Source organism: Ammospiza caudacuta, chromosome 9 (assembly GCF_027887145.1).
Source record: "Ammospiza caudacuta isolate bAmmCau1 chromosome 9, bAmmCau1.pri, whole genome shotgun sequence".
In the NCBI taxonomy this organism is placed as follows: domain Eukaryota; kingdom Metazoa; phylum Chordata; class Aves; order Passeriformes; family Passerellidae; genus Ammospiza; species Ammospiza caudacuta.
Genome location: NC_080601.1, coordinates 612,524 through 638,570, shown reverse-complemented (window position 1 = coordinate 638,570; position 26,047 = coordinate 612,524). Strand labels below are relative to the sequence as shown.

Sequence of the window (26,047 nt, the reverse complement as noted above, 5' to 3'; positions counted from 1 at the left end):
AGGCAGCTCTCAGCTGCAGCCAGAGGCTTTGTTGATGCCTTTGGAATTTGGAGAGCAGCTCCAGGAGGAGTTATGTGTCAGACCACGGGGCTGCTTTGCTCTTTCAGGGCAAAGTGCAAACGGGCTGTAGTAGGGGGAAGATGGGCCTTTGCTCCCATTGTTTTTTTGGGAAAGCTCCGTTTCCTTTTCCAAGTGGGCACTGCTCTGAGTAACCCCTCCCTGTACCTGCTGCCCGTTCATCCCAGGACTGCAGGGATCCATCCCAGGAGGTTCTGCCTCCTTAATCCTCACAAACAAGGCACAAACAGTAATTGAGAGCAAAGTTACAAGCCGGCCCAAGGAATCAGCTCCTTCTGGGAACAGGGACGGAGACCCTCACCCACAAGTCCCTTGGCACGGCGAGCACCCTCCTTAGCACCCCAAAAACGCTCTGAGGAGGCTGTAAGGGGAGAAACGCAGCCGAGGCACCCTTCATGAGGAGGAGGAGGGCTCCGAAGGCATCCCCACCCCGGGCTCTCCCTGCAGCCTCTCACCTCCGGGGGGTGCTCGCCCTTCTCGGCAGCGCTGCGCTGCGAACCGCGATGAAATTTCCTGTGCGTCCCAGTCCGGCTGCGGCTGCGGGGCTGCTCGGAGCGTGCGGGGGCTCTGCAGAGGCCGCCCCAGCCCGGCCACCCCTGCGACATGGGCACGGCGCGTCCCCGGCCCGGGCTGCTCCTGGCTGCGCTCTGCCTGCTCGCCTCCCACGGTAAGCCCGGCTCGCTTCGCTCTCCTCCGTGCCCGCAGAAACTCTCCCCTCCGGGGCTGTGCTCCGGCACAAGCAATCCCGAGTGTTCGCATTACTCGCTCTCTCCCCCCACGGTTTTGGTGTGTGTGGGATCGAGCCAGCCTTTCACACGGCGCTGGGGTGAAGGGGCTGCAGGGGAGCTGCTGTTCTAAAACTCTGAGAGTGTTTTTCGCTTTCTTCCTCTGCTTTGATCTAACATGCGTGGAAGGCAAGCAGCCCCCTGTCCCCGCCAGCCTCCCGGGCTGGAAAAGCCGCTCCGTTCCCTCACTTTTCGCTGGCACGGGGGGGTCCCACGGTGAGAAGAGACCCCTCCAGCAGCGCAGGGGGAGCTGAAGAGGTCTTTTCTCGAGAGAGAGAGAGGGGATTTGTGCCCGCGGGGCTGGGATACCCTCTCTAAGGATGCTGCCGGGTGGGCAGCCGGGGCCACCGAGCTGTCCTGGCCCGGAGTGAGCGATTCCCGGGGCTGGGAGCGTTCCCCAGCCCGCTGGCTGCTCTCAGCGGGATGGATGCTGCGGGAAGGGGGATGCTCTACTCCTGAGCCCGCAGAGCAGCGTTCCCCAGCCCGCTGGCAGCTCTCAGCGGGATGGATGCTGCGGGAAGGGGGATGCTCTACTACTGAGCTCGCAGAGCAGCGTTCCCCAGCCCGCTGGCAGCTCTCAGCGGGATGGATGCTGCGGGAGGGGGATGCTCTACTACTGAGCTCGCAGAGCAGCGTTCCCCAGCCCGCTGGCTGCTCTCAGCGGGATGGATGCTGCGGGAGGGGGATGCTCTACTCCTGAGCCCGCAGCAGCCCCGGCAGAGCAGCGTTCCGTGCGGGGCTCCGGGCCAGGCAGGCAGCGGGGCCGGTGGCGTTAACAACGCGGTCCCACCGTGGACGGAGGCTCGGAGAGGGAAGCTGGGAAGGAGCGTGGTCCCTCCTCCCTGCCCGGCGCAGGCGGGGGTGAGCATCGGGCTTGGCTTCACCCTCCCTCCCGGGACAGAGTGGCTGCCACCACGGTTTCTCCGGGAAAAGATCCCAAAGGTGCCCCAATGGGGCCAGAGGTGCCTTCTCCTCTCCTGTGTGACAGCGAGGCTGCTGTGGACTGGACCACGTTTTGCTTCTCATCCGAGCCATCAGGGAGCAATTCCCAGCATGTCCACGGGGATTTGGATGATTTCATTTATGCATCTGGGGCGCTGGGACTGAACTTCAGGCCTTCTGCAGTGCAACGAGCTGGGATGCTGATGTTCGGCGTGAGGCTGGTGCCAGAGGAACTGAGCTTTGCGCAACCCCGCGCCTGCCAAAACTTCCCGAGCCCCTGGCTAATTTTAGCAGGGATTGATGGAGAAGCGGCCCTTGGAGACATCCAGCTTGGGGATGCTGGCAGCAAGGTGGGTGGGGAAGTGGCTCCTCTTCCCCTACAGCACGGCAGCTGAGCTGGGCTTCCCAAAATCACATCCCAAGCGCCGTCCCTGAGCCAGGGGTGTGCTGGAAGAGGAGCAAGACAGGACCCCCGAGGCTGCTCCCTTCCCTGCCTGGATGATGGGAACCCCTCTGCTGGGAACCCTGTTGGTGGAAACCCCACTGCTGGGAAGCCATTTGGCCCCTGGGGTGCAGGAGATGGGGGCTGTTAGCACGTCTCAGGCATCTCCAGCAAGTTTTTTTGTCTCCTCTTTCCTTCGTGCTCGAGGTATTTCTGCACATCTCACCTGGCTGATAACTGTGAGGCACTATCACAGCACAGTGATGATGGGGCTCAGGGCACTTTGATGTGAGCCTGCTGTGAGAACTCCCAGAAGAGGAAGCAAAGCAAGCAGAGCTCCTTGCCCCATCTCTGTCTCCCTCCTCTGCAGCAGGTGAGCCCCTCCAAAGGCTCCATGCCCTGATCCCTGCAGGATCAGGAAAAGAGTGGAAATCCCATCTGCCAAGCACAGGAGGGCAGCGCAAACACCTGCTTGCCAGGGCCAGGGACCAAACCTAGGAGAAGCAGCCAGGAGAGGCTTTTGGTCGCTGACCCAGAATAAAATCCTGATTTATTTGAGCTGCTGGTCAGCCAAGCAGCACAGGTTTCTGCACTTTTTGTGTTTCCTTTTTGTCTGAAAGCAGAGTTCCCAGGTGTCAGGAGAGTGATGCCAGCACTGCACTGGGCTCTGTGCCCCACCAACACAACACCACTGGCTGCAGACAAAGTTACTGAGGAGCCAAGGAGGAAAAGGGATGCTCCTGGCACCTGCTTGAGACCCCCTCTGCCTTTACCAGATGGTGACAAGACAACAGCTCTCAGCTCAGCCCTCAGCTGGTCCAGCCAGTTGGAGATGCACAGAGATGGGCGTCTGGCTTTATCCTGGCATTTGCCAGCAGCTCTGACTTCAAAGGGAATGGCTTGGCAGGGGTGTGGAAGGAGCCAGGCCTGGGCTCTGGGCATGGAAGAAGCCCAGGAGATTAGGGATCTGTGGGCTTTGGCATAAAGACGCCACCAGAAGACATCTCCTCTGGGCTCCATCTGGCATCCAGCGCGTGTTTGAAGCCTCGGTGCCTCTTGGGGAGGGAGCACCAACTGCCCTGGCCCTGCTCTGGGCTGCACTGTGCCTTGCCAGCTGCTTTCCCCTCCACTGCAGGGCTCTGAGAGCCTTCCCCCCTGAGGAGAAGGAAGGGGAGCCTGCAATGCTGAGGGTTGCACACATGGTAACCTCTGCCCCTCCCCGAAAGCGTGGGCTGAGCTGACTTTCCATCCAGACGGTTCCCATCAAGCCCTGGAGGTGGAGGCTGGATGGCTCAGCAAGGCAGAGCCTCACAAAACACACAAGGATGAGCCCTCCTTCATCCGAGGGGGTGTGTGGAAAACAAAAGGCTCCTGCAGGCACTTTTGGAAGGTGTTGGAAGTGTGGCTTCCTCCAATAGAGCCCTGGCTTCCCTTCCTGCGGCTCCCAGGAGAGCCCCGATGTGAATGGGGCACTTCCCCTTGCAGCAGGTATCAGGAGCACATCTGAAGCGCCTTTTGTGCTCAGAACCCCTCCAGCCTGGCTGTGCACCGTGGCCCCAGCAGCAGCGCAGCAGAAGGAGAAGTCAGGGCCTGAAAACGAGACTGAAAGAGGCAGTGCTGAGCTCAGGCCGCACAAACCTCAGCCCAGAGCAGCTCCAGGCCGTGCCCTGTGCGTGCAGTGGGGAGCAGGAAGCAATTATCCAGCGTGGTCAGGCAAAGGTCACAGCATCCCTGCCTCTGGGGACTCCAGAGCAGGGATGCAATGGGGCTGAGCCCCCTGCCAAAGCCTCCCTGTCCCTGCAGAGCATCCCCGCAGAGCATCCCCGCAGAGCATCCTCGGGCAGCGACTCAGCAGCTGCTCCTGCACCATCCCCCGAGAGTCACAGATAACCACCAGCGGTGGGAGGCACGATTTCGGTTTCATCTGGTGACACAGTGCTCTCTGGGTGGCCCAGCAGTGGGAGCCCTGGGCTGGCTGGCTCATCACACCCAGCCTGTGACTACTGACGCCCTCGATATAGCAAGCGAGAAACCTCAAAGCAAAATGTGGCACAACAGGATGTTACCAAAATAAAAAAGAAACATCTCGTCCTTGTAGCATCTTCTCCGCTGCAAACCAGCCCCAGAAATCTCTTTTCCACTGTAATTTGAAGTAAATAAACCCAGAATCTGCTTTTCCTCCTGCTTTCAAAGCGATGTTAGCGCTTCTGCAAACGTGAAGGAGTGGCAGGAGCAGCAAAACCTCTCCTGGCTTTGCACTTTTCCATCCCCTCAAGCACAGCTCCCCTCACCCAGCAGAACCCCCCACCCACGTGCTGGGGAAAGACCAGCAGTGCCTGCTGCTCCCACTCTGTTGCCACGCCTTCTGCCCACATTCCAGAATTTCTCTCTGAAAATTGTTTTCATTTCCCAGCAGCTCCTAGCTGTCAGCATCAGCCAGTTCCCCCTTTTCCTCCCTGGGGGCTGAGAAACAAGGAGGGTGGATCTGGGGCAGAAGGAGGGGCACTGCTCCTCCTAGCACTTTTCTGTTTGTTTTCGCTCCTGTTTGTTATTTTTCTGCAGCTGGCCCAGCTGTGCTGGTGTTTCCTCCCTCACAGGCCATAACCCTGCTGCCTTGCTCCTCCTCTGCCTCCCTGCCCCACACCTCTGCTGGCCCCAGGGAGCTCCTGCCTCCCTGCTGCAGGTGCTAAACCCTGTTTAAAGCATTTCTCTCATGCAGAGTTGATTTCTAGGGTGAAGTTGTGCTCCCAGCCCCACTACAAAATCCTGCAAGATTTGGGTTAGAAGGGAGTTAAAGATCGTGCAGTTTCCACATCTTCCCCTATCCCAGGTTGTTCAGAGCACCATCCAACCTGGCCTTGGGCACTTCTGGGGATGGGACAGCCACAGCTCTTGTGGGCAAACCCTGCCAGGGCCTCTCCACCCTCTGCCAGCATCGGTGGTGGGTTTGCAGTGCTTTTTTGGCCAGTTTTGCTACAAAAAGTTGTTCTACTATCAGAACCCAGGACATTGCTCTGGCTGCCCTGGGTGAATGGAGACCCTGGTAAGAGGCTCAGAGACCTTGGCATGGAGTCAAAGACACCTGTGCCTTTGATTTTAGCCCATGGAAACAATTACCAACTTTGTGTGAGGAGTTACAAGCCACAAGGGTTTGAGTGGAATGATAGTGAATTCATCACAGGGTGAAAAAGTAGAATTTTTGGGGTTCAATTTCTGGGGTTAGAATGGGGGTTCAAGAAGGTTCAATTTCTGGGGTTAGAATGGGGGTTCAAGAAGGTCAATTTTTGGGGTTAGAATGGGGGTTCAAGAGGGTTCAGTTTCTGGGGTTAGAATGGGGGTTCAAGAAGGTTCAGTGTTTGGGGTTATAATGGGGGTTCAAGAGGGTTCAGTTTTTGGGGTTAGAATGGGGGTTCAAGAGGGTTCAGTGTTTGGGGTTATAATGGGGGTTCAAGAGGGTTCAGTTTTTGGGGTTAGAATGGGGGTTCAAGAAGGTTCAGTGTTTGGGGTTATAATGGGGGTTCAAGAGGGTTCAGTTTTTGGGGTTAGAATGGGGGTTCAAGAAGGTTCAGTTTTTGGGGTTAGAATGGGGGTTCAAGAGGGTTCAGTTTTTGGGGTTAGAATGGGGGTTCAAGAAGGTTCAGTTTTTGGGGTTAGAATGGGGGTTCAAGAAAGTTCAGTTTTTGGGGTTAGAATGGGGGTTCAAGATGCAAGATGGAGGAATATGGGTGTGTCCCGTCTTTCTTCTTCTTTTTGTTTGCCTCCACTTTCTGCTATGATGGTGGCACTTCTGGATTGGTTTAGAGTAGAGACAGACTGTCTCACATAGGTGATGGGTATTGGAAAATTTTTGTGAATAAAGTACACATGGTTTTTAGTATAAAAACTAACACCATCCAAAGGGTGTGCCGCGAACCGACCTGCTGGACAGATCTCAGCAGGTCAGAGAAAGAATGTGATAGATAAGAGAAAATAAACAACCTTGAAAAGCAGAGCTGAGGAATCTCGACTTCTTCTTTGGTCACAGGGGTGGGAAAAAGACTTTTTAATGCCTTGGGAGCCATTTCAGCACCACAAAACCCAGGGTAAGCGCAGGCTCTGACGCGGCACCTTGTCCTCGGCAGGAGGAGCAGCAGCGTTCCTGATCAGCACCCCGTACTCGCTGTGTGTGTGCCCCGAGGGCCAGAACGTGACCCTGAGCTGCCGCGTCAGCGGCGCCCTGGCCGAGCGGCACGACCTGCTCTACAAGACCTGGTACTTCAGCAGCACGGGTGACCAGGGCTGCTCCGACAAGCGCCACGTGCGCAACGTCACCGACAGGGAGCTGCACCACGACCTGGCCAGGCACCACAACGCCTCCCAGAAACCCTCCTCCCCGGGCAGGCCGAGCGGCCACCGCGGCGTGGAGCTCGTCCTTGACCACCACGGCGCCTTCCACATCGTGGTGACCAACGTGACGCTGCAGGACAGCGGGAATTACTGCTGCTACGCCGTGGAGGTCAGCAGGGAAGGGCACGGCAAGCCCCACACCCTGCAGGTGGCCCATGGCTTCGTGGAGCTGCAGGTGCAGAGAGGTGAGGCTGTCCTGCCAGGGAAAGGGTATGGGGGATGCAGCAATGGGGATGGGGAGGCCATGGTGAGCCCCACACCCTGCAGGTGGCCCATGGCTTTGTGGAGCTGCAGATCTGGAGGGGTAAGGCTGCCCTGAAAGCCCTGCCAGGGAAAAGGCTGGTGGGCGATGAAGTTCTGGGGATGGGAAGATCACGGCAAGCCCTGCACTCTGCAGGTGGCTCATGGCTTCATGGAACTGCAGATCCAGAGAGGTGAGGCTGCCCTGCCAGCCCTGCCAGGGCACAGTGCCAGGTGGGGGATGCAGCACTGGGGATGGGGAGGCAGCTGTGCTGATGCTGGAAGTGCAGGGCACTTCTAGATGCAGTTCCAGAAGTCAAAGTTGAAGGTTTCACTCTCAAGCTGTGAAACATTTAAAAAAAAAAAAGGAAAAAATCTTGATAACTCGAGAGGCTGGAATGCAGTAAAATCCATGGTACATAGTTTCAGTGATCTTCAACATCCTTCTGGCAGAGAGGAGAACAAGGCTCAGCTTGAAAGGAGCTGGCTGGTGGTGCAAGCCAGGCTGAGGGCTCACAGATAACCTTGGGACAGCAGCCCAGTGGGAGAGGCAGGAGGGAGGGGAAGGCATCTCCTGGCCTTGATTTGCAGCGTTAGCTTTTCTTTTAAACTAAAAAAAATAAATTAAATATTGTCTGCACGGTCAGGGATGGGCCCTGTTGCCATGGACAAAGGGGGTCTGGCAGCAGGGATGTCAGCGAACACTTTTCAGGATTAAACTCCTGCTTTGGGCTGCTCTGGGATGATGTTCTCAATACCAGGCAGAAAAGGCAAGGACAAGCCAGCAGGTCGGGAGTTCTATGGGACCTGAGCGAATCCTGAGCTTCTCTGTTCTCTTCTGCAGGCAAAGGAGGCCTTCAAAACTGCACATTTCACACTGCCACCGGCAAAGGTAAAGGGCAAAACCCCTCTCTGCTGGCCATCCTGGCCCAAGCATTCCCTAGGGATCAGTGCCCACACACAGCCTTATACCCTGGGGTTGGGAGGGTTCTTTCCAATGCTGTTCCAACAGGGAGTGCATGTTTAGAACAACTGTTCTGTTGTTTCAAAGCCCCTGAGCCCCCTCCCGCAGCAGGGGTTTAGTGGCTGCTGCCCCAAGCACACGGGAAGGGACAGAAAGGCAAAGAGTTGCAGGAGCCTCTTGCTGCACCCCGAGCCCGGGCCACCTCTGCCTGAGCAGGGGAAACCCAAACCTTGCTTGAGTGCTCAGACAGCATGGGGCTCCCCCAGAGCTGTGTCTAGACATGGAGATGCCCCCACTTCACTGTGCAGCTGAGTCGCTCTGTCTGTCCCCCTTTGCTGGCTCCTAAATGGGCAGATTGGGCTAAAATTATTTTGCAGCAGTTCCTGCTCCCCATGAGCTGTGCTTTCCTGTCCCTAACCTTCAGTCTCAAGTGTTGGGACACCCTGCCCTGTCAGGAAAAAAGAGAAAAATGTCCCCTCCTAAAACACAGGCACACGGGGAAAGAAGCTGCTTCCTCACAGGGATGCACAGGAGAGGAACTGAACCTGCCCCTGATTTAAGCAGCCCTCAGCCTCACCACAAGCCATCCCACAAGGACCTCCTCGATGGCCACAGATGTGCCTGCAGGCTGCCAGGCTTTCTGGGAGCCCCTGGGGGTGGCATTCTCAGGGGCACATTCATTAGCACAGGGTGACAAGCCCTTTGATGCCTGAGCACTTTGAGGCTGGCACTGGGTCAGAGTCAGTGCCCCAAAGCTGCTGGGAGCCTTTATCAGGTTTCTCTCCTAGAACATCAAAAACCTTGGGATGTCCTGCAGCAACGAAGGGGTTCGGCTGGGGTTCTGACAGGATGCTTCAGAGCTTGTCGCCACAGCTGGCAGTGCATCCTGGTGGTGTGGGACCACACTGCCTCAGCTCTGAGGCAACACAGGGCTGCCCTGTGCTGGATTTAATGATCTTTAAGGTCTCTTCAATCCTAAACGATCTGTGATTTTGGCCTGGGGAACCCAAGGGAAGGTGGATGGTCGGGCTGATCTCCGCTCTTGTGTTGCAGACATCACGGCGGCCGCGCTGGCCACGGGCGCCTGCATCGTGGGCATCCTCTGCCTGCCCCTCATCCTGCTCCTCATCTACAAGCAGAGACAAGCTGCCAGCAGCAGACGTACGTGCCAGGGCCCGCTCTCCCCTCCTGGGCTGGCTGGGGTGTGCTCCACTGGGACCAGGTCCCGTGGATGTGGTGTGAGGTGCCCTGCCAGGATTCTCCTGGAGCTCTCCTGGGAAGCACCAGCCATTCCTGCAGGCTGCTGTGGGACAGGAGGGGACACCAGCAGCGTGCTGGAGGCCCTGACACTGTGAGGAGGATCCCTGCTGAGCTCTTCCCCCACACCCACAGTGAGAGCCGTCTCATGTTCTCATCCCTCCCTCCACTGCACACCCGAAACAGAAGCTTTGCCTCCTAAGTAACTGAAGAGCATTATCTGCACTTTTTCTCACCTTCCCCTTTAGAAAGACCCTGGCATGTCTGTGGCCATAGCACAGGTGTCCCCTCTGCTGCCCCAGCCCTGGCTGTGCTGAGGCAGAGCCCCTGCCCCTGCCTGGCTCCCCAGGATTTCAGAAATGAAGCGGAAAGGGGCACCACCTTTAACTGGCAGAGCCATTTCATCACCCTTGGGCAAGAGGGGCCCTGTGGTTTTCCTCTCCCAGCTCGGTGGGGGCTGTGGGGCTCCGAGGAGCCCTTTGGAGAAGTGGTTTGTGCAGCAGCAGGAGGGCACAGTGCCAGCAGTGCCAGCCACCAGAACGGGAACTGTGCTTTGCACAGCCACACCCTGCAGCCGCCCCTTTGGCTCCCACCTCCATCTGCAGAGCATCACCTGGATGCTGCTTCACCCCAGAGGGCAGGCAAAATCCAGGGGGGTTTGTCTCTCAGGTGTCCTGGACCAGGTTATTCCCACCCAGCACCTTTCTTTGGCACAGTTTGGGCCAAAACTCGAGCATCTCAGCCAGGCAGAGCCCAGTAACGGGGGCTGTGGGAATGAGGGAATGCCTGACCTGGTGCTGCCCAGGCAAACAGGGGCAGCCAGGTGCCGGGTGGTGTTTGCAGAGCCCCAGGTGGGTGCTGAGTGCATCTGGGCACAAACGGGGCTGGGCTGCAGCTGCACCTCACTTCACCCCACTGCAGGAGTGTCCCTTCCCCTTCCTTGGAGCCTGGGGTGTCCATCTGGGGAGTGGACAAGTGGGAGAGGGCAGGGATGCAGAGGAGGAGGTTTTAGGGCTAAAGAAGCAGGTGAGGGAGGGAGGAATGCAAAGGGAGAGGAGGAATTGGAGGGGGATAAGACACCAGAGCCCAGCCCTGGCAGTGGGTCTGGGCCTGATGCTGGGCCCTGTGCTGCCAGCACTCACCCCACACATTTTGCCTTTGGCAGGTGCCCACGAGCTTGTCAGGATGGATAGGTAAGGAACCCAGGAGCTCCCAGCTCCTCACACACCCTGCAGCCTGCATCCCAGACCCTGCTCAGGGCTTGTCCTCTCCTCCTGCCCCTTGGATCTGGCACAAATCCCCAGCCCAGCAGAATGGAAGGGCTGCTGGTGTCACCCCGCCCTTAGTCCTTTCCCTTTCTGGGAAATCACTGTTTCTCTTCCTTCTCTCCATGTGGAAAGTGCCTCCTTCCCTTTTTCAAGGGCCTGCCTCTCCCTGCACCCCAGGAAGATCTGAAACCACTTGGGCTGAGCTTTCCCTCTGCTCTGGGCTCCCTGTTTGCTCTCAGCTGAGATGCCATGACCTGAAACCACTTTACCCCTGCCCCGGGCTCCCCATTTTCTCTGAGATGCCACAGCCTGAAACTACTTGGGCTGAGTTTCCTCCCTGCACTGGGCTCCCCATTTTCTCTGTGATCCCACAGCCTGAAACCACTTGGGCTGAGCTTTCCCCCCTGAACTGGGCTCCCCATTTGCTCTCAGCTGAGATGCCATGGCCTGAAACCACCTGGGCTGAGCTTTCCCTCTGCTCTGGGCTCCCTATTTGTTCTTAACTGAGATCCCACTGCCTGAAACCACTTGGGCTGAGCTTTCCCCCCTGAATTGGGCTCCCTGTTTGCTCTCAGCTGAGATGCCATGACCTGAAATCACTTTTTCCCTGCCCTGGGCTCTCCATTTGCTCTCAACTGAGATTTCACTGCCTGAAACCATTGGGGCTGAACTTTCCCCCCTGAACTGGGTTCCCTATTTGCTCTCAGATGAGATGCCACTTTCCCCCCTGAACTGAGCTCCCTGTTTGCTCTCAGCTGAGATGCCATTGCCTGAAACCACTTGGGCTGAGCTTTCACCCTGCCCTGGGCTCCCCATTTGCTCTCTCAGCCGAGACCCCACCACCGGAACACGCTCCCTGCCCTGCTTGCCTGTTCCCAACGCTCAGCCAAAAAAAAGCTTTATTTTCCCCTCGGGGATACAAAAACCGAGCTGAAACAAGGACGCCAACGCCTGTGTGTCTCTCAGCAGGGCGCAGGGCATCGAGAACCCCGTGTTCGAGGCGGGGCCGGCGGGCAGCGCGGAGCCCCGGGCCCGGGCCCCGCTGCACTACGCGGCCGGCAGGCTGCCCTCCGAGTCCGGCCGGCACCTGCTGTCGGAGCCCAGCACGCCCCTGTCCCCGCCCGGGCCCGGGGACTGCTTCTTCCCCACGCTGGGTGAGTGCCGGCAGGGCTCGGCGCCTCCGAGAGGCTGGGGAGGGCAGGGGAAAGCGGGGGTTAAATGTCAGCCGGAAAATTGGTGTTGGTTGTTGGGGAGATGGAACGGGGAAGCCTTGTAAATATGATTGTCTGGCAAAAGATTTTGAGAATGTGGAAACTGTAAGGGAGACTGAAATGAAGGCAAGCTTCGAGATGCCTCAGCTACCGAACAACGCGAAAACAATGGTGTGGCCAGCTGAAGGTGATCCCCTTCTGATGGAACAACACCCTCTGCTTGCAGACAGGCCCAAGGCTCAGAGCAGACCCTACAGCTTGGCAGAAAGGGCCCAAAGAGGAGTTTTTAGGGTTTAAAATGTAGCACAGTATGGTAATGTAGTGATTCTTATAGGCTGTATGGAAATGCTATAGGATTTGTATCTTGTACTAGATTGGTTAGTGAGAATCAGAATATTCAACACAGAAGGTGATTTATTGGATTGTAATGGGAACTTTGCTCTCTTAGCTCCTGCCTCTTACCCCATTTATTCTCTTACCCCTTTTACTCTCTTTCCTTTTACTCTCTCACCTTCTCATCCTCTCCGCCCCTCTCTTCTCTGGGGCCTGCTCTGGGCTGTGGCTGGCAGGGCCCTGCACCCAGGCCCTGTGCAATAAACCCCAAGTTCCACAACCAGAAGAAGATTTATTGTATTGTAACAGGAACCTCGCTCTCTCATCCTCTTTCCCACTCTCTTTACCCCTCTTTCTCTCTCTGGGGCCTGCTCTGGGCTGTGTCTGGCAGCTCCCAGCAGGGCCCTGCACCCAGGCCCTGTGCAATAAACCCCAAATCCCAGCAGGGCCCTGCACCCAGGCCCTGTGCAATAAACCCCAAATCCCAGCAGGGCCCTGCACCCAGGCCCTGTGCAATAAACCCCAAATCCCAGCAGGGCCCTGCACCCAGGCCCTGTGCAATAAACCCCAAATCCCAGCAGGGCCCTGCATCCAGGCCCTGTGCAATAAACCCCAAATTCCACAACCTGGCTGCAGAGATCTCTGGTCTCCGTCTGTCCTGACTGTCCTACCCCCATCATCCTACAGCTGGTGACATCAAAAACTTGGTGGCTTGAAAGATGGGAGGGACCTAAGCCCTCTGTTTTCCACACAAAACCAGAGTTTGCTCACTTCCTGGAATGATATCCCCTCAGCTGCGAGCTGGACTAACACCCCTGCTCTGCCTTTTCCAGATCCTGTTCCTGACTCACCAAATTCCTTGAAAGCCTGAGGAGCCCGGAGGAAACCACATCCTGCAGAGCAGGCCATGCTCACCCAGACAACAGCCCCAGGAGTGCCTTAAGAAACGAAGCTGTGTGCAGGATCCCTGCCCTTGCCTCCCACCCTGCCACTGCCCTGGGACTGGAAGTGAACCTCTCTCGCTCAGATTTTGATTTTTAACTACCTGTTTCCATGGAGAAGTGCTCTGTACTGCCCACATTCTACAGACTAGCTGGAAATTGAGGATGTGGGGATGGGAGGATGTCCTGCACCTGCAGACTTCCCTGAGGATTAACTTATTGCCAGGCTCTCAGCTCTGCAACATCAACACGTTTCTGGATCCTTGACTGAACATCCTCTCTGCAAGTGGATGGTAAAATACTTTATTCAGCATGGAACAAAACAGGATCACCAGCCAACCTTGTACTACCTTTTTCTTTGCAAAACAGGAAGGGGAGAGGCTCCCTGCTGCCACCAGAGCCCTCTTTCCTCACCAGCCTTTTGAAACGGCCATGGACTTGTGATGCTGCTGCCTTTCAGCAGAACACATGTTAGGAGGAGCCTTATTTCTGCTGCACTTTTATCCTTGGCTTGGGATCAGGGCAATTTATCTTTCTGTTTGTTTCATTATCAGTGCTGATTAAAAGGAAAAAAGGATGTTTATGGTTTTCATTTGGTTTCTTTTTTTCTTTTCTGTTTTTTTCCTAATGGCTGTCAGTTAGGAAGTTCATCTGGAGGGTGTTGCAGGATATTCCTGTGAGGAGAGCCTTGCTCTCCTGGGGCCAGCAGGGCCAGAGCAGCCAGAGAGGACTCTGTGATTCTCTGGGGCACGTGGGTGAGCTCAGCAGCATCTGAACAGCAACATCTGGCACTGATTATCCAAAAGAAACTACGGCTCCAGCGTGACTCAGCCCTGGTGATGATATCAAACCTTGTGGCCGACACTGTTACTCAGAGTGTTTGTTTTTGTTTGGTTTTTTCTTTTTTCCTTTTGTTTCTCTTTTCGATGTTAGGTGAGTAAAAAACTGGCCACAAGACAAACATAAACATTACTCATAGCAAAACAGAGTCAGACCTGAGCAACAGTTGCACCAGGCAGTGTGGCCAGGCTGAGCATCCCTGGCAGCACACAAATTTCCACACTGTGGGGCTGGAAGAAACAGTGTCTGCACGATTTGATTAGTCCAGCATTGGCTTCAGCAGAAGCACCCACGAGGTGGTTCAGGGATGAAGGAGAAGCCAGCACCCTCAAGGTGGTTCACGGATGAAGGAGAACCCACAAGGTAGTTGAAGGATGAAGGAGAAGCCAGCACCCAGAAGGTGGTTCAGGGATGAAGGAGAACCCACAAGGTGATTCAAGGATGAAGGAGGAGCTGGCACCCACAAGGTGGTTCAGGGATAAAGGAGACAGCACCCACATGGTTCAGGGATGAAGGAGAACCCACAGACGGGTTCAGGGATGAAGGAGAAGCCAGCACCCACAAGGGGGTTCAGGGATGAAGAAGACAGCACCCACATGGTTCAGGGATGAAGGAGAAGCCAGCACCCACAAGGGGGTTCAGGGATGAAGGAGAAGCCAGCACCCACAAGGGGGTTCAGGGATGAAGAAGACAGCACCCACATGGTTCAGGGATGAAGGAGAACCCATGGAGGGGTTCAGGGATGAAGGAGAAGCCAGCATCCACACCCCCATGTACCATGGATGGAACTTCCTGAGCTTGGGCTTGTGCTTCATTGCCACCCACAGCTCAGCCCCTTCCTGGCTCTGCAGGGCAATCCAGCACTGGCTGCTGCCTCCAGCAGTTCCTTCTCCCTGTCTCAGCAGCTCCAGCTGGAATCACGCCGGGGTTTTGCCTGCCTGCAGGTCCTAACGGCTTTGCAACCCTCTCCAAGTGGCTGTGCTCCCCAAGGAATGCACTGCCTGATGACAGAACCAAGCTTTGCTGGAAACAGGTTTGGCTCTGTGTGGCAGGAACCCCCTTTTTGGGATCCCTGGTGCTGCAGGCTGAGCTAAGCTCTGCCAGAGGCTCTGGTGGGGCATGTTGGGGCACTGAGTGGCATCAGATTTCCCTCCAGAAGGAAAATTAAAGTTTCTGGGAGAGAGAAGAAACAGCTTCCCAGGCTTCCATGCATGCTGGAGCAAGAGTCCTGGCACAGGGGTGCTGGTCCTCCAGCTCAGCCCCCAATTCCATGGAGAAGATGACACACATGCTCATGGAAAAGGTGAGCCAGCTGCAAGACAACTTCTGGGCAGTGAGGATCCACCCTGCCTTGCAGTGCCTGGGGCTGTGGGTGCCACAGGATCCTGTCCCAGTGCTCAGGGCTGCTGCACCTTCCTTGGGCAGAGATTTTCCTGCAGGAAGCATCCTGACCACTCTGGGGCAGGGCCAGCCCTTGGGGAGGTGCCCCAGGGTCAGACAGTGCCCAGGTGGCTCCTGCAATTCCCACACACCTTCCAGCTGCAGCTCACCAGCTTGCGAAGGTGCTTTTCCTCCCGCAATGCTTTTTTAAATGAAAATATTTTATCCTTTTGTTCCCACATTTCCAGCTCCCAAGAGATTCCTCTTGGCCAGTCTTCCCTGCTCCCTTGCAGTCCTGGGCATCCCAGATCACCTCTCCCAAGTGAGGACTTCCCAGTCCTCTCCCAGCTCTGTCTCCTCTGCCTCTCCCACGCAGACAAGGCCAGACCTTGGACGGATGGAGGGATGGATGGATGGATGGATGGATGGATGGATGGATGGATGGATGGATGGATGTACAAATTACAAACAATCACCCCCTTTTGTGCTGTCCTGGGCATCCCAGATCACCTCTCCCAAGTGAGGACTTCCCAGTCCTCTCCCAGCTCTGTCTCCTCTGCCTCTCCCATGCAGACAAGGCCAAACCTTGGATGGATGGACGGATGGATGTGCAAATCACAGACAATCACCCCCTTTTGTGCATTGTTGCACCAGCCTGGAGCTCCCTGTGAAAGCCCCAGTTTCTGGCAGGCAGCAAGGCCCTGACAGACATCATTTCCCCAGGCAGGCACGAGGCCAGCAGGCACCCAGCAACACGCCTTTGACAAGAGCTGAGTGTCCCTGAGCCCTGAGAGGGGACAAAACTCCTCTCCCCACTCAGGAATTGGGTCACTGGGCACTTTGTGTGGCTGGCTTTGGATTGCTGCTGCTGGCAGAACGTGTGCTCGTGACATGGGGGGCACACAGCAGAGCCTGTGGGGACACTGCCTGGGCAGCAGGGAGGGATGAGCTGTGCCACTTGTCCCTGCTGGCACCGGGAAGGGGAGCAGCCATTGCCATGGCAATGGGATTTGCCAGCTCAGCACTCCAGGAGCAGTGTCCCACATCCTCGGTGACAGGGACAAGGAGGAGCTGGTGGCACGGTGTGCTGCAGCCACAGCACAGCCCTCTCTCTCTCTGGGGAAGTGACTTAGCTGGGTTTGAGCCTCAGTGACAGTGCAACTCATGGAAAAGAGGGTGGTGCAGAGGCTGGAGTGCGAACCAAGCGGGAGGGAGGAGCTGAGAGTGCAAAGCCTGAGGTGAGAATCACAGCCACAGTTTGCACTGCTGCCTGCCACCTGATTCATCAGAATGTAGAGCAGGGCTCTGCAGGCACAGGTCTGTAGGCAGAGCAGAGATGGTGAGAGATAGCAGGTGGAGGTGGGGACAGGAAGGATGGCAGAGTGTCACACGAGGCGTCAGCTCCTCTCACCATTTGTGCCCGCGGGTGCTCACTCACCTCTCCACAGAGACGTGGCGTTGGAAGGGACTCAGTGCTGGAAGATGCCCAGCATGGTGTTTGCTCTTTTGGCTTTTTGAGCCATCCCCAGAGGTACAAACAGGGACCCAAGCAAAACAGTCACTTCCCTAGACCATGGGATGATGGGTGGGGTCTCATATCATCCCCCTCTCAGTCTGAATCCATTCCCCCTTGTCCTGGCACTCCAGGCCCTCATCAAAATCACCAGAGCTCTTCTCATTCCCAAGGCCCTCAGCAGACATGCACAGCAATGGTGAATGGAGCTGAGGCTGGGCTGCTGCTCCAGCCACTCCAGTGCTGAGATGGGAGGGCAATGCCTGGAGCCCTTCCAGACCCAGCACCCCGCGAGCAGGGCAGCAGCACCAGCACACCTCCCCACAGGGATGCTCACACTTTTTGCGTTTGGAGATGGAGATGAGGCCTGCTGAATGACTGTGAGGGAAGGTCCTGCACAACCAAGCATCAAAGGAGACAAATCTTTGCACAGCGGGTTTGGGCCCTGAGTCCCCAGAACACCACATCCTATGCCTTTTCTCCCATTTCACGTGCCACACTTGATGCCAAGCTCGCTCCAGTCCCTAGAACATCCCACCCTGTGCCTTTTCTTCCCTTTCACACCCCAAACTGAGTGCCAAGCTCGCTCCAGTCCCCAAACACCACACCCTGTGCCTTTTCTCCCCTTTCACACCCCACACTCGATGCCACGCTCACTCCAGTCCCTGAAACCTCCCACCCTGTGCCTTCTCTCCCCTTTCATGTGCCACACTTGATGCCAAACTCACTCCAGTCCCCAAAACAACACACCCTGGGCCTTTTCTCCCCTCTCACACCCCAAACTAAGTGCTAAACTCACTCCAGTCCCCAAAACATCACACCCTGTGCCTTTTCTTCCCTTTCACACCCCATACTCAATGCTAAACTTACTCCAGTCCCCAAAACATCACACCCTGTGCCTTTTCTCCCCTTTCACACCCCACACTCAATGCCAAGCTCACTCCAGTCCCTGAAACCTCCCACCCTGTGCCTTTTCTCCCCTTTCACGTGCCACACTCAATGCCAAGCTCCCACCCTGTGCCTTTTCTTCCCTTTTATGCCCCAAACTAAGTGCCAAACTCACTCCAGTCCCTGAAACACCACACCCTGTGCCTTTTCCACCCTTTCACACCCCAATCTAAGTGCTAAACTCACTCCAGTCCCCAAAACATCACACCCTGTGCCTTTTCTTCCCTTTCACACCCCAAACTGAGTGCCAAGCTCTCTCCAGTCCCCAAAACATCACACCCTGTGCCTTTTCTCCCCTTTCACACCCCAAACTAAGTGCCAATCTCACTCCAGTCCCCAAACACAACACCCTGGGCCTTTTCTCCCCTTTCACGTGCCACACTTGATGCCAAGCTGGCTCCAGTCCCCAAAACATCACACCCTGTGCCTTTTCCCCCGTTTCACACCCCATACTCAATGCTAAACTCACTCCAGTCCCCAAAACACCACACGCTGTGCCTTTTCTCCCCTTTCACATCCCACAGAGTGCCAAGCTCACTGCAGTCCCTAGAACATCACACCCTGTGCCTTTTCTCCCCTTTCGTGTGCCACACTCAATGCCAAGCTCACTCCAGTCCCTGAAACACCACACGCTGTGCCTTTTCTCCCCTTTCACATCCCACAGAGTGCCAAGCTCACTCCAGTCCCTGAAACATCACACCCTGTGCCTTTTCTCCCCTTTCACACCCCACACTTGATGCCAATCTCGCGCCAGTCCTTAGAACATCACACCCTGTGCCTTTTCTCCCCTCTTCCCCAGCCCGCACTCGATGCCCAGCTCGCTCCCCCAGCGCTGCCCAGCCCGTCCTGCCCCAAAGCCCATTTTGGCGTCTCACCGACAGGGAGGGCGTGCCCTCGTCCTCCACGGTGACCACGAGGCAGTAGGAGCTCTGGCGCTCGCGGTCGGGCGGCGAGGGCCGCGTGGCGATCTCGCCGGTGACGCGGTCCATGCGGAAGGTCAGGTCCTCGTTGCCGCGCGTGATGTAGTAGGAGAGGACGCTGTTGAGGCCGATGTCGCGGTCGGTGGCGCGCACCTGGGCCACGGCCGTGCCGCCGCCCACGTTCTGCGGAGATAACGCCGCGTAAATCCCACCGGCCTCGTCGCGGATAGAACGCCTCATTTGTCACGGTGTGATTTCATGGTTTGCCTCAGAGCCCCGCGTTCCTCCCCTGATTATTCCCTCCCAGGTGTGTCAGTCATCCCTCCTTTCCACACCCTGGCCCCTCCCAGCACTGTCAATCCTGGAATTCTAGGAAGGGCGTTGAGTGATTGGCGGATTCAAAGGATGCCCTCTACTCCTGGGGGGCATTGGGCCTTTTGTTCCCAAATTTCCAGCTCCCAAGAGATTCCTCTTGGCCAGTCTTCCCTGCTCCCTTGCTGTCCTGGGCATCCCAGATCACCATTCCCAAGTGAGGACTTCCCAGTCCTCTCCCAGCTCTTTTGAGTCCTTTGTCCCTTGAGACCTCCTCTCCTGTACCTGGTTGGTGGCTCCCTACCCCTTCCCACCCCCTCTGCCCCTGGTAAAAGGAACAGCAACCATGGGGTCAGGGAGTTCTGGATTGCTTCTGCTCTGGATTCAGAGCCCTGTGGGCCAGAATAAAGCTCTGGATCCAAACCCTCCAACAGAACCGACTCCTTTCCTTCACCATCACCTTAAAGCTTCTCCACAGAGGGAAACCTGAGGAGTTATGGGGGAAAGCTGTTATGTGGGAAAGTGCCATAACACTGTTATGGGGGAAAGCTCCATCCCAGCACCACCAGAGCTCCTGCAGGCCTGGACTTGTCCCCACGTGCCCAGCTGCAACACCCAGCCAGCCCAAAATGTCTGTGGGGTGAAACACCACACACCCAGCCGGCCAAAAGTGTCTGTGGGGTGAAACACCACACACCCAGCCGGCCAAAAGTGTCTGTGGGGTGAAACACCACACACCCAGCCAGCCAAAAGTGTCTGTGGGGTGAAACACCACACACCCAGCCGGCCAAAAGTGTCTGTGGGGTGAAACACCACACACCCAGCCAGCCCAAAGTGTCTGTGAGTGAAACACCACACACCCAGCCAGCCAAAGTGTCTGTGGGGTGAAACACCACACACCCAGCCAGCCAAAGTGTCTGTGGGGTGAAACACCACACACCCAGCCAGCCAAAAGTGTCTCTGGGGTGAAACACCACACACCCAGCTGCTATTTGTTTCAGCAGCAAGGCCAGGCAAGCCAAGCCATGTCCCGCCTGCTATATTGGTAAATTCCAATATTAATTAATAATGTAATTCTAATATAGAGAGGGCACTGATGTGCTTGAGGCTCCAAATTCACTGCCCCAACACCCGGCAGCTCAGCAGAAAGCTGCACATTGGGTCTTATCTAGTCTCACACAGCCTGGAAGAGCATAAAACCCGCAGTGTGAGCAGAGGTGAAGGCCGTGTAATGGACCCAGAGCTCAGCTAATTATTTTTGGATAGTCCCATTATGGGGAAAATCAAAACAGAAATTCTGTTCTTCAACCTGCTATGAACATGTATTAAATAGATAAGAAAACCTTAACAGGGCAATATCCTTAATGCTAAGCTATAAATCACGAGCAGCAGTTCCTCACAGCTAAGTGGCACTGGCTATAACTCATATTTCATTTTTCATCACCAAATTGAGATTTCCCCCCTGCCTCAGTCCAGGAATTAAACTGTCAGGAAATAAGTTGTCTTTTCTCATGCCTGATTGTGTTTTATTGCTTAATTATCTGGCCCTTGCTAAGCTGCTTCCTGAAAGCCATTCTTATTCTGCACAGCACCATCTCTTGTGTCACTTTGGTGGCATTTCCATGGGCGTGTGGCCACTTCTCCTTCCGGCTGCTCCCTGCAGCCTCAGGGGCTTCAGTTGCTCACAGAGCTTTTTCCTCACCCAAAACAAGGAGGACATCACCAGTGAGGGCTTTCAAGGGGTCACCAGCCCTTATAACACCCATGGTGGGGATGGCAAGGGGTCAAAAACCTTTAAACGACCCAAGGTGACATTTGCATGGGGATGCCAACCATCAAATGGCCAAAGATGAGGTTTGCATGGGCCACTAACGCTTAAATGACCCAAGGTGAGGTTTGCAAGGTGGCACCAACCATCAAATGGCCAAAGATGAGGTTTGCATGGGATCAACAACCCGACCCAAGGTGAGGTTTGCAAGAGGATGCCAACCATCAAATGGCCAAAGATGAGGTTTGGATGAGATCAACTACCCTTAAATGACCCAAGGTGAGGTTTGCAAGGGGCTGCCAACCATCAAATGGCCAAAGATGAGGTTTGGATGAGATCAACTACCCTTAAATGACCCAAGGTGAGGTTTGCAAGGGACTGCCAACCATCAAATGGACAAAGATGAGGTTTGGATGGGATCAACTACCCTTAAATGACCCAAGGTGAGGTTTGCAAGGGGCTGCCAACCATCAAATGGACAAAGATGAGGTTTGGATGGGATCAACTACCCTTAAATGACCCAAGGTGAGGTTTGCAAGGGGCTGCCAACCATCAAATGGACAAAGATGAGGTTTGCACGGGCCACTAATGCTTAAATGAACACAAGGTGAGGTTTGCAAGGGGATGCCAACCATCAAATGGCCAAAGTTGAGGTTTGCATGGGGTCACCAAGCCTTAAATGACCCAAGGTGATGCTTGCAAGGGACACTGCGCTGTCCCCACCTGCCTTGTGGTCAGAGCTGCCCCTGGGAGGGTGGAAGGGGAGGAGCTGTGTGCTCACCTCGCTCACGCTGACGTTGTAGCCGAAGGGGCTGTCGATGACGGGGGGGTTGTCATTGACATCCAGGATGTTCACCCGCAGAATGTGCTCCTTCCTCCGCGGGGGAACGCCGCCGTCGGACGCTTGGATCTGCAGTCAGGGGTGGATTTCCGAGGGGAAAAAGGGCTGTTTTGAAGCTGGCAGCTCCAAGCAAGCAGCCTCGGTGCTCAGACCACGGGGTGAGGGGTGGTTTGGTGCTGACCCGTAGGGTGTAGTGGTCCAGCAGCTCCCGGTCCAGCGGCCGCGCCACGAACACCTCGCCGTAGGTGCCGTTGGTGGTGCGGATCTCGAAAGCACGGCCGATATTCCCCGACGCCAGAGAGAAAGTCACCTGGAATCACCACAGGGAAACAAAACCAGGGCAGGCAGGGTGATGCTGAGGAGGAAGGGGAAGGAGAGCCTGCAAAAATAAATCCAGCATCCCCCCAGCTTTTGAAAAGGTCCAATGTAGTGGGACCCACAGGTGTGCTGGGTTATTGCAGTCACCCCAAAGCAAACAGGGCCAACCCCCTGGCAGCTCCCATGCTGCCAGCAATTTCTGTTATTAAGGGTGATGGGACCTCATTAATGCTCGTCTGCAGGGTAATGAAAATAACAAATGTCAGAGAGCTTCCTGCTCAGCCTGCCAAGGGCTTTGCTGCTGGTCCCCACAGTGGGAGAGGCCACAGCTGGTTTTCAGATTGCAGGGCTCCTTTTGACACTCGTCCCACAGAGCTCTTTGCCCCAGACAGCCTAAGGACAATGCTTTGCCTCTCCTGCTGCCTTGCCTTTTTGGATTGTCCCATTATGGGGAAAATCAAAACAGAAATTCTGTTCTTCAACCTGCTCTGAACATGAATTAAATAGATAACACGGCAATATCCTTAATACTGTTGGAGTCTTGGCACTTACTGCACAACACCCCCAAAACCTGGCATTAATGGCCAGAGTTTGCTCTCACAGGGATGCAGAGGGAAGGGGTTGGCAGGGTGCTGGCAGGGGCATTTCTGTGTCAGTGAAACACCACACACAGCCTCACAGAAGCTGGAAGGGATCATTGAGAACAACTCCTGGCCCTGCACAGGAAAACCCCACACGTCTAAGAGCATCATCCAAGTGTCCCCCTCCCTACCTGGCCATTGCTGCCTGCATCTGGGTCTCGGGCCAGCACCAGGGCCACCCTCTTGCCCACGGCAATGTCCTCAGCCACGCTGACAGACGAGTCAGAGGTAATGTCGAACTGGGGGCTGTTGTCATTCTCATCCAGGACTGTGATGGTCACCTGTGAGGGGGCACGGGGCTCAGGGCATGGACAGGAGCCAGACCCCTGCCCACCCTCTGGTGTTTATCCTTCAAATAGCCATGAACAGAGCAGCTTGGGCTGCTGCAGGGTGACTCTTTCCTGCTAAATTTTTCACTAGCAGTGATTTCATCCATGCTCACAGCAGCAGGGTCGGGCAGGATTTGCTCTAAAGCTCAACAGGCACACAGAAGGCAGAGCTGAGTGTGTTTAACTCAACCAGGGCAAGCTGGGTGTGGAGAGACCTGAGCTCCCTCCTGGACAAAGGCACATGAGCACGAGATGCTCGAAGGAGACCTGGCTACCTTGGCCACAGTTAGGCAGAGGAAATGCTCTCATCGAGTTTGCAATCCAAGCGCTGCAGGGCAGCACAGAGATGAGAGAGGAAGAGCCTCTCTGTTCCCGGGGATTTATTTATGGGTGCCCCAAGCTCCCAGGTGCGGCCGGGCTGAGTGCGACAACATCCCGGGAGGAAGCTGGGGAGAGAGCTGTGAGCCCTGGGGTGATTCACTCATTGTTGCTGCTGGATTCACAACACAGAGCCAGGAGCAGGGAGAGCTCATTCAGCCGCTGCAGCAGATCCGGCAGCTGCTGTCCCGAGCACCGGATCAGGGAGCCGGATCAGGGATCCTGCTGGGCAGCAGCAGAGGGGCTCACGGGGCTGCCCCACGTCCTGGGGGTGGCAGAGGGGCTGGGGCTGGTGGGACATCCACCCCAGTCCCTCCTTGCAGCTCAGTGTGCACCCTGGCAGGGATTCTGGTCTCCAGCAGGCTTACCTTCTGTTGGAGGAAAGAAGAGGGAAAAACAGAGAACACAAACAACGAGGAGTTAGCGAGGGATGAGGAAGTATGGGTTAACCCTGCATCCTACCACAGCAGTGCCAGGGGTCATGGGTACTCCTCTGCAGCGATTTGGAGGCTCCAGTGTTGGGGCATCCCTTTGTTTTTTCCTAGCTGAGGCTGGCACATCTGCCCCTCACCCTGGGAGAGGTTCAGACAAGGGCACGGTGCTGTGTGGAGAGCAGAGCTGTAAGCACCCATGGGCTGGCCCTGCAGCCGGCAGAGAAATGCAAATTACCCCCTGCTTGGCTGCCTGTGAAACTGTTAAATATAACCCTCTGAAACACAAACCGCTGTGGATATTTAAATGCCCCTAATTTTACCTCCTTCAAAACTGTTTTAGCAGGGTTTCTGGACTCTGGGAGCTGGAGCAGAAAGCTCAGCTAAAACAGGCTGTCCTGGGAGAGGGAGGTGGTCTGAGGAGGACAGGGGATGGTAGGGAAACTGGGAGAAGGCACTCACCACTGTGGAGTCAATCTTTGGTCCTCCATCATCAGCCACCACTGTCAAGGTGTAGAAATCCCCTTTCTCCCGGTCCACCTGGCCTTTGACTGTGATCACTCCCTGCCGAGCATGAGCAGCAGTTTTGGTTTTGGTCACCAAACCCAAAGCTCACCGTGCCCAAACAGGCCAGGAGGGACTGTGCTGTGGCTGCTTACCGTGATCCCATTGATTTTGAAGAGGGAGAGCGCCTGGGGGTTGGTGTTGGGGTCGAACTTGTAGGTGATCTGGTTGAGGTTGTCGATGGAGCGTGCCTGGACGCGGAGCACCTCGGAGCCCAGCGGGATGTTCTCCATGATCACGGCCTCGTAGCTGCTGTTGGAGAACTGCACGGCCTCGTCCAGCTCGTTCAGCAGGCTGACGTACACGCTGCAGAAGCCCTGGTTGTGGGGCGGCGCCTGGTCCGTGGCAGAGACGTTCATCAGGTAGCTGGTTTTGGTCTCGTAGTCCAGGTAGTCGATGGTGGTGATGAGCCCCGTGCTCTCGTCGATCTCGAACTTCCCTTCGGCGCCCGACACGATCCTGTAGCTCACCAGGCCCCCGGGCCCTGGGGAGGGAGCAGGAGCTGGCGGTGCTGGCTGCACCAGGCAGCCCCAGGAGGCAACACCACTGATGCCTCGTCCCAGCAGAGCCCATCCCACGGGATTTCAGCCCAGCCAAGCCAGGATCTGTAGCAGACTCTGTGGAATTGGCTAGGGCTCCGTGGAGGGCTGAGACTCAAAGGCAGGAATTGCTGAGACATGATGAGATAGCAAAATAAGCTCCTGTCTTCTGCCTCTCGGACCCTAGCTTATCTCTGTAACCCCATAGGCCACTTTCCCCTAACCCCTACTACTGGACAAGTTTGGATCCCTCTGTACCCTATAAAAATGGGCTGTTTTAGCCCATTCAGCAGAAGAACAGCCATCACTGGAACCCTTCTCAGATCCCCTCAATAAACCATTGCTGTGGAACTCCCAGGATGATTTCTTCTTCTCTGTCATCTGCTTCTCCTTCTAGCCCACCAGGCACCTTAGCAAGCAAGCAAAGAGCTGGGAATCCTAAGAGCTGATAATCACTAAAGAGCTGATATCCACTAAGCTTGCTTAAGGTAGCCACGGCTATGAGTGGCCTGGGTATTCGGACACTTGTTGCCGGCCGGGGGCTATTTACAAATCACAAACAGGACGGGGCTGCTGTGGAACGGGCGTTGAGCTGTTTGATTTTTCAGCATCACCCTTATTACATGGTTATGACAATGGGAAGATGCCACCAGCTCACATCCCAGGCAGCAGACCAAGAACTTAATGTTACAATTCACTTTATAAGTTTTTTGGCCAGTCACACAAAGCATAAGCACACTGACAGTAGTTCTATCCAACCACCATAAGCACATGAATCTTTGGTTAAACAATGCTTGCTTATTTCAAATAAAATACCTGCTTGTGAGCCTTAAAACACAGTGCACAGAGCTCCATTATTAAGCTTAGAACTTTCTAATATCTTGCTAGATAAACTTTTCTGTAGCTTAGAGAGTTATTCTAGACAAGCGTTAATACGCAGATCATTGTTGTATTTGTCCTTGCTTTTCTACAGTTTAAATAATTTTTCTGCTGACCAATCTCATGGCTGCTGCTTAGCTCTAATCACAGCTCTGCTGTCTCTGAGGCTGCCTTTTGCAGCTTTCCCAAAACCCTCTGATTTTGTGGATTCCCACACTCTGCAAAAACAGGATTTAGATACTCTGTCCCCAGGAGTGTCCTGAGCTATCCAGCCCATGCTGCCTTGCTCGGGCGCAAAGCCAGCTCTGCGGGCTGAGGGGCTGTAAGGATCTGTGCAGTGGCTGATATCTCACTGCCCTCCCCACACTGGGCGTTTCCCACCTGCCCTTCCCACCTGTGTCCCGGTCGGTGGCGCGGACCACAGCCACGGAGGTGCCGATCCCCGCCGTCTCCCGCAGCCCCAGGCGGCTGTACTGGCGCTGCGTGAACACCGGCACCTCGTCGTTGACGTCCTCCACGTACACGATCACCTGGGGAGCCCCGGAGAAACCACACGTGAACTGGGTGAGATTGGGGAATCAACCCTTCGTGGTGCTCAC

At 55.7% G+C, this 26,047-nt stretch overlaps 2 protein-coding genes across 3 annotated transcripts in view; one reads left to right on the top strand and one right to left on the bottom strand.

Annotated features, from left to right (window-relative positions):
• The window catches only part of CDH23 (cadherin related 23), a 223,341-nt gene that overhangs the window by 21,910 nt on the left and 175,384 nt on the right, over window positions 1–26,047 (bottom strand). The window contains 8 exon segments of the mRNA XM_058810630.1: window positions 18,404–18,631; window positions 21,310–21,438; window positions 21,551–21,679; window positions 22,460–22,609; window positions 23,404–23,406; window positions 23,929–24,030; window positions 24,126–24,514; window positions 25,843–25,978. Coding sequence (XP_058666613.1) covers window positions 18,404–18,631; window positions 21,310–21,438; window positions 21,551–21,679; window positions 22,460–22,609; window positions 23,404–23,406; window positions 23,929–24,030; window positions 24,126–24,514; window positions 25,843–25,978 — 1,266 coding nt within the window.
• VSIR (V-set immunoregulatory receptor) lies at window positions 576–13,424 on the top strand. 2 transcript variants are annotated; one of them, XM_058810894.1, is made up of 7 exons: window positions 576–745; window positions 6,369–6,818; window positions 7,718–7,765; window positions 8,891–8,998; window positions 10,260–10,287; window positions 11,332–11,516; window positions 12,740–13,424. In XM_058810894.1, exons 1-7 carry the CDS (start codon window positions 682–684, stop codon window positions 12,775–12,777), a joined length of 921 nt encoding a protein of 306 aa, XP_058666877.1. In that variant the 5' UTR covers window positions 576–681; the 3' UTR covers window positions 12,778–13,424. The 2 variants fall into 2 exon arrangements, with proteins under 2 accessions (XP_058666877.1, XP_058666876.1); XM_058810893.1 differs by having other exon boundaries at window positions 11,329–11,516.